Genomic DNA, 12674 nt, shown 5'->3' with positions numbered 1-12674 from the left:
TAGGAGGACAGTTTGGTGAGCAGAGCTGGGCGCCAGACCGTATCGAAGGCACGTGATATGTCAAGGGAGACAGCTCTAATTTCCTGTTTGGCATTGATGACCTCCATCCATTGTTGAGACAGCAGAAGCAGCATGCCCAGAATAGAGTGACCTGGTCTGAAACCAAATTGATGATTAGAGATCAAGCCATTGGAGAAGAGGAAAGATTTGATATCCGAAGCAATGATGGATTCCATGACTTTGCTGATAATTGGGAGAAGGCTGATTGGTCTGTCGTTGCAAGGATCTGTTTTTGCACCTTTTTTGTGTAAAGTGGTGACGTTGGCTGATTTCCAAGCTGATAGCAGATGACCTTGAGCAAAAGGGGGTGAAGAGAACAGAGAGAGGGAGTGAAAGAGCTGCAGAGCAGGAATTTAGGACCCGTGGGCTGATGCCGTCAGGTCCAGTTGCAGAATCAGTCGAGGGCTGACAGAAACTTCTCCACCTTGTCAGGAGGAAAGGACACAGAGTCCGGGAGCAGCTCGGTATGACTGGGTAGGGTGGGGTGGGTACAGAGAGGGATGGGTTTGGGACACAAGATTTTGAGGCAAACACAGAGTTGAGGCATTCAGCTTTTTCACGTGCGGAGTCAGCTGTGCAGCCGTTTGAGGTCAGGGAGGGGATGGAGGGGGAACAAACACCAGAAACAGATTTGATCAGACGCCACCAGGATTTGGAAGAGGGAGACAGTTTTTGAGAGTTCGGTCTTGAGAGTGGAGAGATATTGTTTCCTGGCTCTCCTGAGGGTGGACACACACTTGTTTCGGGCTTTGTGAAAGGAAATTAGATTTCCTTCCATTGTATTTGCTTTCCAGGAGACGAAGGCAAGTTGTTTCTGGGCAACTGCCCCCCCCCCCCAAGATTCCGTGAACCATGGACGGGAGGAAGGGTATGACAACTGAAGACGCGATGGGATAAATCTGTGCATGAGAGAGAGCAATTTACTTTGGAAGAATTCCCAGGATGAGTTGATGTCAGAGGCGGTGGAGATGAGAGACCAGTCCAGATGATTGATGGCTCCTTGAAGACCGTGCCAGTTGGCCTGAGTGAAATGCCAGACTTGTCGACGCTGAGGAGGCTCTCTGAGAATGGTCACAGAGATGTCTACTTTAACAAGCACATGATCAGATGAGCCGATTGGAGCAGAAGAAGAGCAGCAGACATTTGCAGGGAAGTTAGTCAAAACCAAGTCCAGAAGAGAAGATGCTCCGTTGACTGAGATCCGGGTCGGGAAATTGACAGATTGTGTCAGTCCCAGTGAGTTGCAGAAGTGCTTTGCTGAGGAGCCATGGCTGGTCAGAGAGGTACCCACACCCAGCCAACTGGCATGGTGACAATTGAAATCACCACATATGAGGAAGAGAGAGTTGGGATGAGTAGATAGAAGTTGGTCCATATTATCAGACAGGGAGATGTAGATGGAGTCATCACTGTTTGGTGGACGGTACAACACACATATGAACAAAAGGTGGGAGTGAAGGGGAAGCCGGAGCCAGAGGTACTCCTGGGGGTGAGGTGGAGAGAGGGCAGTGCAGGGCGAGTGAGGAAGAGTTTTTGATAAAGATGGCAACCCCACCTCCAGCACGAGGCTCAGGTCTATCATACCGGAGGAGGGAGTAACCCGGAGAGGTATTAAGGAATCAGAGACATCATGAAGGAGGAAAGTTTGTTAAGCAGATCACGTCTGGTTTGGCAGAAGCAACCTGTGTGGAGAGATCAGTCAAGTTTGAGCGAAGGCCCCGGATGTTTGAGGTCCATACCGTTAATGAAGAGGAAGGGGGAGCATCGGATACAGAACAGGGGGGGGGGGGGGGAGAGGGGTAGGGTAAGATGTGGAAGAGGAGGAAGAGGTAGAGAGCTGTTGAAAGTGTGTCAGAGATTTCAGAATAGCTTGGAGAAAGGGAAGGATGGAGCGGACAAAAGGCTTGATGGTGATTGGGTGATTGGGTGAGGCACAGTGAGGTGTTATTTGAGGGGGGGTGGGGGGGGAGAGCGAGGAAGAAGGTTGGGGGAGATGGAGGTGAGAGTTGGACGGGGGAAGAAGTGGGGAGGATGCTTTGAGGAGGAGGGGTGAGAGGGGGGAAATGGAGAAAAAATGAGGGTGGGGAGATTGGAAGGGGAGGGGCTAGGGGGAGTTTATGAGGGGAGGGCTTCGGGGGAGTTTTGGAGGGAAGGGGCAAGGGGGAGATTTGAAAGGGATGGGTGATGGGGAAGATTTGGAGGGGAGGGGTGAGTTTGGATTTTAGAAAGTGTTGCACGATTAATGGGAAACGAACATTTATTGCAAAATGAGCTTCTTGTCACCTTCGAGTCAGATACGTTTAAGGACGCTGGTGACTGGTGAGTTCAGGGAATTTAGGAAAGAGGAATTGGAAGAGATGGAATTTTTTTTGGGGGAATTAATAGATTTGGTGAGCAAGTTGAAAGCAACCTTTTAAAGAAGAAGAAGAAAAAGGTGGTGTAATATACGACAGAATATAGCACTTCAGGGGAAAGTTTAAACATTTTTAAATTGAACAATAAAAACTATCTGGGGAAATGAGGGTGAAACACGTGGTCGAAGAACGAACGAACGAACGAATAAGAACAAAGAAGGAAATGTTTTTGGTTTTTGTTTGAGTTAAGATTTTAACAAGGAAGTATGGGGTGAAAAGACTGGGAAAAGCTGAGAATGAAAGTAATTGGACCACAATCGACCGCTGAGAGAAAACAAAGCCTCAAGGTAGGAAACAAGGTACTCGGCTGCAAAAAACGTGGCACAAAATAACCGACGATTTTTTATACAGGTATGAAAGTAAATACTGTAATTGTAAATCACTAGGGCATTGCCCGTACTATATCTATATCTAAAATTATATCCCCCCCCTTTATTTACATGAAATGGTTTGGTCCAAAGCGAACGGCTTGCGAGTACGGTGACAATCCCCCCCCTCTATTTACATGCAATGGTTTGGTCCAAAGCGAACGGCTTCCGGAGTTTGGTAAAGAAATCGCCATCGCGTGCACAAACGCGCAGGAAAGCGAATGAATCGCAAATTCGGTTTTATTAGTTTTAAAACATAGTTTAACGCCAACATAGTTTGCAAACGTGAAATAAATGAATACGCTCTCAAATGTGCCATCCGAGGCAGAGTGTGTCCTCCACGTTCGGCACACGCGATCGTTCGCTGCTCTCTGATTGGTTGAATCGTTTTTTGGACATAGCTCGGTAAGTAATTGTCCGATTAATATGAAACCTTGAAAAGGCACATCCTCGGGTCCCCAGCAATATACCTGGCAAGTTAAAAGTATATCGGACCCGTGGTTGTCGAGAAACAGCGGTCACAGACAAACAGACGTACAGACGTACAAACGTACAGACAGAGATTACTGGAATTATAGATAGATGTGCATAGTACACAGTAATTATAAATCAAGTACATAGTACACACAGCAAATATAAATCACAGACATAGCACATACATCACCTCAGCAAACTTCAAAGATTAATATTGTTTTGAATTTGGTGGAGCAATATGTAGAGCAGAGTAGATCTGAGTAGGTAACATGCTTCGAGATGTCGCGATAGGGAATCTACCTGTAATAAGTCATGTGTAGGTGTTTTGTCGGCTGAGATGTATGATTGTGAATCTACCGGGAGATTCGTGTGTTAAGTAGTGTAGGGAATAATGAGTAGAGCCCTTGTATGTCTCACCTGGTAGTCAAACCTTTGTCCATTATGGCACTGCAAACCACATAAACATTAGTTAGGACCTTTAGTACAACACTAAATGACGCCTCCCCCCCCCCCCCCCCCCCAACCCCCCCCGACATGACATGACTTGGGAAGAAATCAGGCGAGAACACTGCCACAATTGGCCGCCACCATTTGCACCTCCGAGAGGCCTCTACCCACCTCGCATAGCACGTGCTATAAGACAAGGACCACGGAGTAGGGGACGAGTTGGAGTGACGCAGTGGGCGTGCACAGGGGTGAGTCGGTGGAGGCTCTGATTGGCAGAGCAGTGCGCCAAAGCTGACGTCATCGGCTGGAGATATTAACAAGAGCCGGACGCCATTTCGAGACCAGAGTGAGGAGTGCGGATCTGATCAGGAGTTCGTTTTGAGGTGCGATCCTGACAGTCGAGTTCAGCACGAGTTGAGTGACATTCCTGGCGCAGTTGATCCAGAGCAGTTGGATTCCTGGCAGTGCAGTGCAGAGCCCGAGTCTGTTTTGAGCAGTTGGGTTTGAGACGCGGCAGGACTTTGGTCGGAGTCGACCCCGTGTGAAGCCGCAAGCCCTGCGTGGGATGCGTGGCGTTTGGAGCGAGGCCTTGTGGGACTTGGAGCGAAGGACCCTCGTGGTGTGCGGTCGGGTCGGTGTTGGACAGCAGCCAAGGAAGACGACGAGACAGCTAAGCCCGAGCTCCGCGTACATTTTACACCAAAAGACGTGTTTATTTCGTATTTCATCTCCCTTGTCCCCATCTCTGATATCTGTTGTGTGCGGGATCCCGATTTCGAATAGTTCATTACCGGCGCGTGCTTTTCAGTCTTTGCTTTTCCCAATAAACCCTTGCATTACTTTTTGTATATAATCTCTGGACGTAGTTTACCGGGTGATTGATTTGACAGTTAAGGCTGCGGGGATTTGCGCTGTTTCCCTCCATTCCGCGTGCATCGGTGTGTTAGATATTGGTATCCGCCATTGAGCTTCCGCCTCGGAGTTAAAGCTTTCGTGATCGGCATCCGCGATCGCCTGATATAAATTTCGGCGGTTGCGCGACAATATTGTGGAAAAGAGGCGAAGCTTATACAAGTTTTATTTTAAATCCATTTCCAATTTTTTTTTGATCAGTTGATAAAATGTGATTAATCGATTCAGGTCCGAATGTCACGTGTTCCTCTGATCTGTCGTAATTGTGTTGGGACCCCAAACCATTAATGGTCCAAACAGGTTCCACACCACTGGAAGCTGGAAGGATGGAAGTTGTACAATGAAATCTCTGGGTGGAAGTTGTACGTTTAAAACACTTGATGGAAGTTGTACATGTAATCTCTTGATGAAAGTTGCCCATTTAACCTCTTGATGGAAGTTGTACGGAATAATCTGTAATAATTTGGGTTTTTAATTGTGAATTATAATTGTTGTTTTGTTTTGCAGGGATTGTGGTTCCAAGGAGCATCTTGATCATCTTCACAATATTTCTTATCATGATCATCGTGGTGATGATTGTGTACATTGTGGTGAACAAGACACGAAATGCTAGATCTGATAATTCACTTAACGATTAACAATAACAACGTTAATTAATTAATTAATTATGCAATTATTTAACAATTAACAATTAATTAACAATTAATAACAATAACAAATTAATAACAAATTTAATTAATAATTAATAATTAATTATTATTAATAATTAATAATTAATAATTAATTAATTATTATTATTAATTATTATTATTATTAATATTATTAAATAATATTATTAATATATTTTATTATATATTTTATTATATATTATATATATATATATATATATATATATATATTATATATATATATATATATATATATATATATTATATATTATATATTTATTATATATTAAATTATAATATATTAATATATAATTAATAATAATAATATTAAATTATTATTAATAATTATTAATTATTAATTAAAAAATAATTATTAATTAAAAATTAATAATTAATTAATAATTATTAATTAATAATTAATTAATAATTAAAATTAATAACAAAATTAATAACAAATTAATAACAATTAATAATTAACAATTAACAATAACAATTAATTAACAATTGGGCTTCCGTTTCCGGTCTTGCTGGCGAGGGTTCGTTTATTCTCAGCTCTCCATGCTATCCATCGAAATCGAAGTTAAGTAATTATTCCCATTTGTATTTTCGTTATAACTATTTATTTTATGGTGTATATATCGTCTCCCGACGAAGATTTTCGGTGCAAATCTTTCATACCTGTATTGAAAATCGTGTTAATTCAGGTCGTGTTTTGAGGCCTTGTAGTTGTACAGTGAACACTGTACAACCTTGAGGCTTTGTTTTTCTCTCAACGGTCCGTGTTTTTTGTGATCCAATAACTTTCGTTCTCTGTTTTCCCAATCTTTTCACCCCATAGCCCTCTTCCTTGTGTAAATCACAACTCAAAAAAATCCAAAAAAAAAACATTTCCTTCTCTGTTCTCATTCGTTTATTCATTCTTATTCGTTCGTTCTTCGACCACGTGTTTCTCCCCCATTTCCCCAGATAGATTGTCAAATTTCAACTCGTTATTTTATCGTCCATGCGTTATTCTTTTGATTATAGTTACTTTTGGTTTGAATTTCCTGTAACTTGTAATTATTTAATCGTGTTCTGCTCCTCGTGTGTGGCCTTGTAGTTGTACCCCCGTCGGTGTTTGTTATCTTAATCGTGTTTTGCTTGGCTCTTAGTTTTTTTCCCTTCTACCCCGAACATAATACTCTGTCTAACGTTCTAAATCCCCACCTCCCCCCTCCCCCACCCCCAAAAACCAAACAAAAACAAAAAAAACCAAAAACATTTATTTTCCTTTCTCCACGTGTACTGTTGACTCATCCTGTATTTTCTGTCCAGGTGTGCTGTTCGCCCCGCCCCCATTAACTCCTTGCCATCCACCGTTTGCCCTTCACGTGACTCGTGGTGGTCCCTCTCGGCTCTCCCCCCGTTGGTATTTTTGTGCACATAAGATTGTTCACGGTTCTGTTTAAATATTATTTAAATATGTATAACCTTTCCCCTTCAGTGTTTTACTCAGTGGTATTTTACAACACGCTGTTTTTCTTCCTATTTAAAAGGCTTTTCTCAATTTCCTCTCCAACTCATTCCACCTCAAAAAAAAGAAATTCAATATCTTATACATCTCCCTCACTACATGGTCTAAATTCACATTCATTCCATCCCTCCTCCATCATTCTGAACCGGATTGCTAACTTGAAAATCACAACAAACCCAATTTGTTTTCAATGTTCGTCTTTCATTAATCATCCACTTTCTAAACTCCCCTCTTGCCCCTCCCATCCAAATCCCTCCCCTTGCACCTACACTCCTAAACTCCCCCCTTGCCCCGCCACTCTTAAACTCCCCCCCTACCCCTCCACTCCTGAACTCCCCCCTTGCCCTTCCACTCCTGAACTCCCCCCTTGCCCTTCCCCTCCTAAACTCCCCCCTCACTCCTCCCCTTCAAAACTCCCCCCCAACCCCTCCCATTCAAATCTCCCCCCATACCATTCCTCTCCAATTCTCCCTCCTCCCCCCTCCTCCTCAAAGCTGCCTCCTCCCCACTTCGTCTCCCTTCTATCTCATACCTCCACACCCCCCCCAACCTTCTTCTTTCCTCTGCCCCCCCTCAAACAACCCCTCTCTGTGCCTCATCCCTTCACCTTCAAACCTTTCATCCTCCTCATCCTTCCCTTTCTTGGAACTCTTCTGCAATCGCTGACACACTAACAACTGCTCTCCCTACCTCCCCCTCTCATCCTTCATCTTACCCTACTCCTCCCCTCCCCTGTCCTGTACCCGATGCTCCCCCTCTCTCTTCATTAACGGTATGGACCTCAAACATCCGGGGCCTTCGCTCAAACCTGACTGATCTCTCCATACAGGTTGCTTCTGACAATCCAGACTTGATCTGCTTAACAGAGACTTTCCTCCTTCAAGATGTCTCTGATTCCTTAATATCTCTTCCTGGTTACTCCCTCCTCCGGTATGATAGACCTGAGCCTCGGCCTGGTGGTGGGGTGGCTATCTTTATCAAAAACTCTCTTCCTCACTCTCCTTGCACTGCCCTCTCTCCTCCTCACCCCCAAGAGTACCTCTGGCTACGGCTTCCTCTCCGCTCCCACCTTTTGTTCATATGTGTTCTGTACCGTCCCCCAAACAGTGATGACTCCATCTACATTTCACTGTCTGACAACATGGACCAACTTCTATCCACTCATCCCAACTCTCTCTTCCTCATATGTGGTGACTTCAATTGTCATCATGCTACCTGGTTGGGTGTGGGTTCCTCTCTCACCAGTCATGGCACCTCAGCAAAGGACTTCTGTGACTCACTGGGATTGACACAATCTGTCAATTTCCCGACCCGGATCTCAGCCAATGGAGTATCTTCTCTTCTAGACTTGGTTATGACTAACTTCCCTGCTAATGTCTGCTGCTCTTCTTCTGCTCCAATCGGTTCTTCTGATCATGTGCTTGTCAAAGTGGACATCTCTCTGGCCATTCTCAGAGAGCCTCCTCAGCGTCGACGAGTCTGGCATTTCACTCAGGCCGACTGGGACGGTCTTCAAGCAGCCATCAATCGTCTGGATTGGTCTCCCATCTCCACTGCCTCTGACATCAATTCTTCCTGGGAATTCTTCCAAAGCAAACTGATCTCTCTCATGCACAGATTTATCCCATCTCGCCTTCAGTTGTCTTACCCTTCCTCCCGTCCATGGTACACTGAATCTTGTGGTGAGGCAGTTGCCCTGAAACAACTTGCCTTTGCCTCTTGGAAGGCTAATCCAACTGAAGGAAATCTCAGTTCCTTCCACCAAGCTCGGAACAAGTGTGTGTCTACCCTCAGGAGTGCCAGGAAGCACTATCTCTCCTCACTCAAGAATGAACTCTCAAACCTGTTTCCTTCCTCCAAATCCTGGTGGCGTCTGGTCAAATCCGTTTCTGGTGTTTGTTCCCCCTCCATCCCCTCCCTTACCTCAAATGGCCACACAGTTGACATCGCACGTGACAAAGCCGAATGCCTCAACTCTGTGTTTGCCTGAAAATCCTTAGTCCCAAACCCATCTCTCTCTGTTCCCACCTTTCCCAGTCGAACCAAACTGCTCCTGGACTCTGTGACCTTCTCTCCTGACAAGGTGGAGGAGTTTTTGTCAAACCTCGACTCTGATTCTGCAACTGGACCAGATGGCATCAGCCCACGGGTCCTAAAATCCTGCTCTGCCGCTCTATCTCACCCTCTCTCTGTTCTTTTCACCCAATCCTTTGCTCAAGGTCATCTGCCAGCATCCTGGAAATCAGCAAGCATTACCGCTTTACACAAAAAAGGTGCAAAAACAGATCCTTGCAACTACAGACCAATCAGCCTGCTCCCAATTATCAGCAAAGTCATGGAATCCATCATTGCTTCGGATATGAAATCTTTCCTCTTCTCCAATGGCTTGATCTCTGATCATCAATTTGGTTTCAGACCAGGTCACTCTACTCTGGACATGCTGCTTCTGCTGTCTCAACAATGGATGGAGGTCCTCAATGCCAAACAGGAAATCAGAGCTGTCTCCCTTGACATATCACGTGCCTTCGATACGGTCTGGCACCCAGCTCTGCTCACCAAACTCTCCTCCTATGGTATCCATGGAAATCTCCATGCATGGCTTGCGGACTTCCTCTCTGGTCGTAGTCAACGTGTGGCCCTGAATGGATTTCTCTCATCTCCCCTTCCCGTTCAGGCTGGAGTTCCCCAAGGCAGTGTGATGGGCCCTGTGCTTTTTCTGGTCTTTATCAATGATCTCTCCGACTCTCTGGAAAATCCTCTGTATCTCTTTGCTGATGACTCCACTCTCTGCCGCTCCATTCCTCTTCCCTCAGATCGGCAGTCTGCAGCCTCCTCACTCTCTGAAGACCTGGACAAAATCACAGACTGGTCAAACATGTGGAACTTGTCTTTCAATCCTGACAAATCTCACACTCTTACTATGTCTCTCCGAAAAGATCGACTGGACAACCCTCCCATCTACTTTCTCAACAATCCTCTCCAAGAAGTTCTGTCGCTCAAGCTTTTGGGTCTCACCATCTGCCATGATCTTTCTTGGGAAAACCACATTTCCAAGCTGGCCTCCAAAGCCAGTCGCCGACTGGGCATCCTCCGTCGTGCGAAGTCCTTCCTAGGCACACCTGAGCTCCTCACCACATACAAGGCTTTCATCCGCAGCTCAATGGAATACTGTTCTCCCCTATGGGCTGGTGCTCCTGCCTCACACCTGGCTCGGCTTCACGCTGTTGAATCCAAAGCTTTCAGAATCATTGGAATCTCCCGCGATGAAGCTATCTCTGAGGGCCTTTCACTCACTCACCGCAGGCAGGTAGGTGGTCTTTCTGTCTTCTACCGACTCCTCTCCGGCCTTGCTCCCCCAGCTCTCTCTGTGCTCTGTCCCCCAAATATTCCTACAGGTCGCACAAGATCTGCCAGCCACCCTCTGATGGTTAAACTGCCGAAATCTCGGCTCTCTGCTCACCTTCACTCTTTCATTCCTCTTTTCTCCCGCCTCTGGAACAAACTCCCACACTCACTTCAATCACACTCCTCCCTCCAGGTCTTCAAAACAGCTGTTCACCACCATCTCTTATCTTCCCCCATCCAAAACCTTGATCTTTTCTACCCCCACTAATTCACCCCAGATCCACCTTGTTTGAAATTCCAACTTCTTTCCTGGAAGTCTTGGCAGTGTCCATATGTTTTATACCTCTCCCACCCCCCCACCCCCTTCCCATGCCTCCCCCCCAAAGCCCTCTCCCTCCCACAGTTCTCTCGATGTCTCCATGTCTCTCGGTCCCTGCTCTCAAATGTTGTGTTTGTGTCCTTCCCCCTCTCTCCCCATCTTGTCTACCGCTCCCGATGTTATTTGTTTTGTGTGTCTGTCTTTCTGTGTGATTAATGTTCGCTCTTTCACGAGCCTCGATCTTGTATACAAAAAACAAACAAACAAACAAACAAAAAAATTAACAACAACAATAACAATAACAATTAACAATAATAATTAACAATAACAATAAACAATAACAATAACAATTAACAAAATAACAATAACAATTAACAATAACTTAACGATAACGAATTCACTTAACGATGAACCAGGTGGTCAAATCTTCTCAAAGTAATTTGTCCTGAAAGTGGCACAGAGAGAGGACTAGAGTAACAGCTTGAAATTTGAAAATGATGCAACGAACATTTAACCAAATTTCTAACTTTGAGTTGGTGTTGTCGTTGAGGGACAATGAAGAGAATTTTGTAAGTTAGAGAATAATTATATTTTGATAAAACCTTCATCAGTTCCATGAAAGTGAAATATTGTACACCAGGGAACCCTTAAATATCGTGGGGGTTACGTTCCTGGAAAATGCGTTTGTGCCACAACCGTTTCTCCTCGTGTGTATCATCTGGTATTAGGTATTAAGAACCGCAAAGGTATAAAGAACAAACCACTGTAATAAGAACTGTAATCACTTCAGTTACCATCAAACCTTACTGCAGCATATATAAATCACAATATAGTTACCTACAGTAATTCTAAGGTTAACTTAAACTGTAAGTAAGAGTAAAACTACTTTTAACTAGAGTACATCATTTTCACCTGGATCTGAGTGAGAATAATTCGTAATTTTCAAAATGTTACAATTTCACTTATTCTAAGTGGAAGTTTAAACCAAAGCATCCTTCCCTAAGCTTCCAGAGATGGGGAAGTGAACTTTTCTCACACTATATATATATAATTAATTAGTAAGGATGGGTGATTGATGAAGGTGATATTTTGTAACTTCCAGGAGATGAAGAAGAACTCAGGCAATGATCGTGTGAAACTGTGTAGAGCAGAATGTTTGTAAAACACTTTTTTTGGTTTACAAGATCGAGGCTCATGAAAGAGCTAATATTAATCACACAAAAAGTCAAACCAACACAAAAAACACAAAAAATAAGGGGAGCGGTAGATAAGATCGGGAGAGAGGGGGAAGGACACAAACATAACATTTGAGAGCAGGGATATCGGGAGAACTGAGGGAGGGAGAGGGCTTGGGGGGAAATGGGAGAGGTATAAAACATGTGGACACTGCAAGGACTTCCAGGAAAGAAGTTGGAAAGAACAACTCCTCATGATGCTGATATTGTTATTATTATTATTTAATATGTGCTTTGTTCCAATATTATGATTGTTTTTGTTATTTATTTTGAAATTAAAATGCCATACCATGGAAGGACCCATTAATCTGCTCTCTACACCTTAACATGGTGTGTGGTTACAACATGGGAATTCTTTCATATTATTTGTTAATTATCGTAATCAAGTCAAGAGGCCATGACAACAATTGTGGTGGATCGCATTCCACATCAGCTCCAGCTGAAATACATAAAAATTAACATGATACACATACCTCATCCATTTATAGTATTCACTTCCTGTTAAAAAAAAAAATCTGTTACTTTGCATTAAACGTGACTCATGAAAGCTGAACTCTGTTCTGGTACATCTGATTTATTGTGGACTATTTATTTAGGTCTCCAAGTAAAGGTGACCTTCATACGGATGTTCAACAAAAGGTGATTTTATTTAAACCACAGTAAGTATTTTTTTATTTACTTCACTCGTTTTGAACTGGGGGGTTTGGATTGGTTGTTTGATGGTTTTTGGGACTCGTACCTGAACCTTGGAATATTGCTGTTTCATGTTCATCAAAATGGACCAGTCCAAGGTGGTCCCGATTTCCCGATGTTTTACAAATACCTGAGATGAAACCTTCAGGTGCTTCGGAAGGATTTGATACTTTGAGGAACAAATGTACGAACTCAATTGATGGACCATTGCAAATTATAATAAATA

The 12674-nt window shown here is 43.9% G+C and overlaps 1 protein-coding gene across 3 annotated transcripts in view; it reads left to right on the top strand.

The window, feature by feature from the left end:
• Positions 1-12674, top strand: part of LOC137417979 (uncharacterized) — a 109290-nt gene that overhangs the window by 52600 nt on the left and 44016 nt on the right. The window contains exon 5 of one of the 3 annotated variants that reach the window (XM_078783314.1): positions 12352-12414. In XM_078783314.1, coding sequence (XP_078639440.1) covers positions 12352-12398 — 47 coding nt within the window. In that variant the 3' untranslated portion in view covers positions 12399-12414. Of the gene's footprint in view, positions 1-5182; positions 5324-12351; positions 12454-12674 lie in introns of those variants that run through there. The other 2 variants (XM_078783274.1, XM_078783220.1) reach the window with 2 other exon arrangements.

Source organism: Myxine glutinosa, chromosome 1 (assembly GCF_964187855.1).
Source record: "Myxine glutinosa chromosome 1, kmMyxGlut1.1, whole genome shotgun sequence".
Lineage (NCBI taxonomy): Eukaryota > Metazoa > Chordata > Myxini > Myxiniformes > Myxinidae > Myxine > Myxine glutinosa.
Note: the sequence above shows the minus strand (reverse complement) of the source record. Positions and strands in the feature narration are given on the sequence as shown.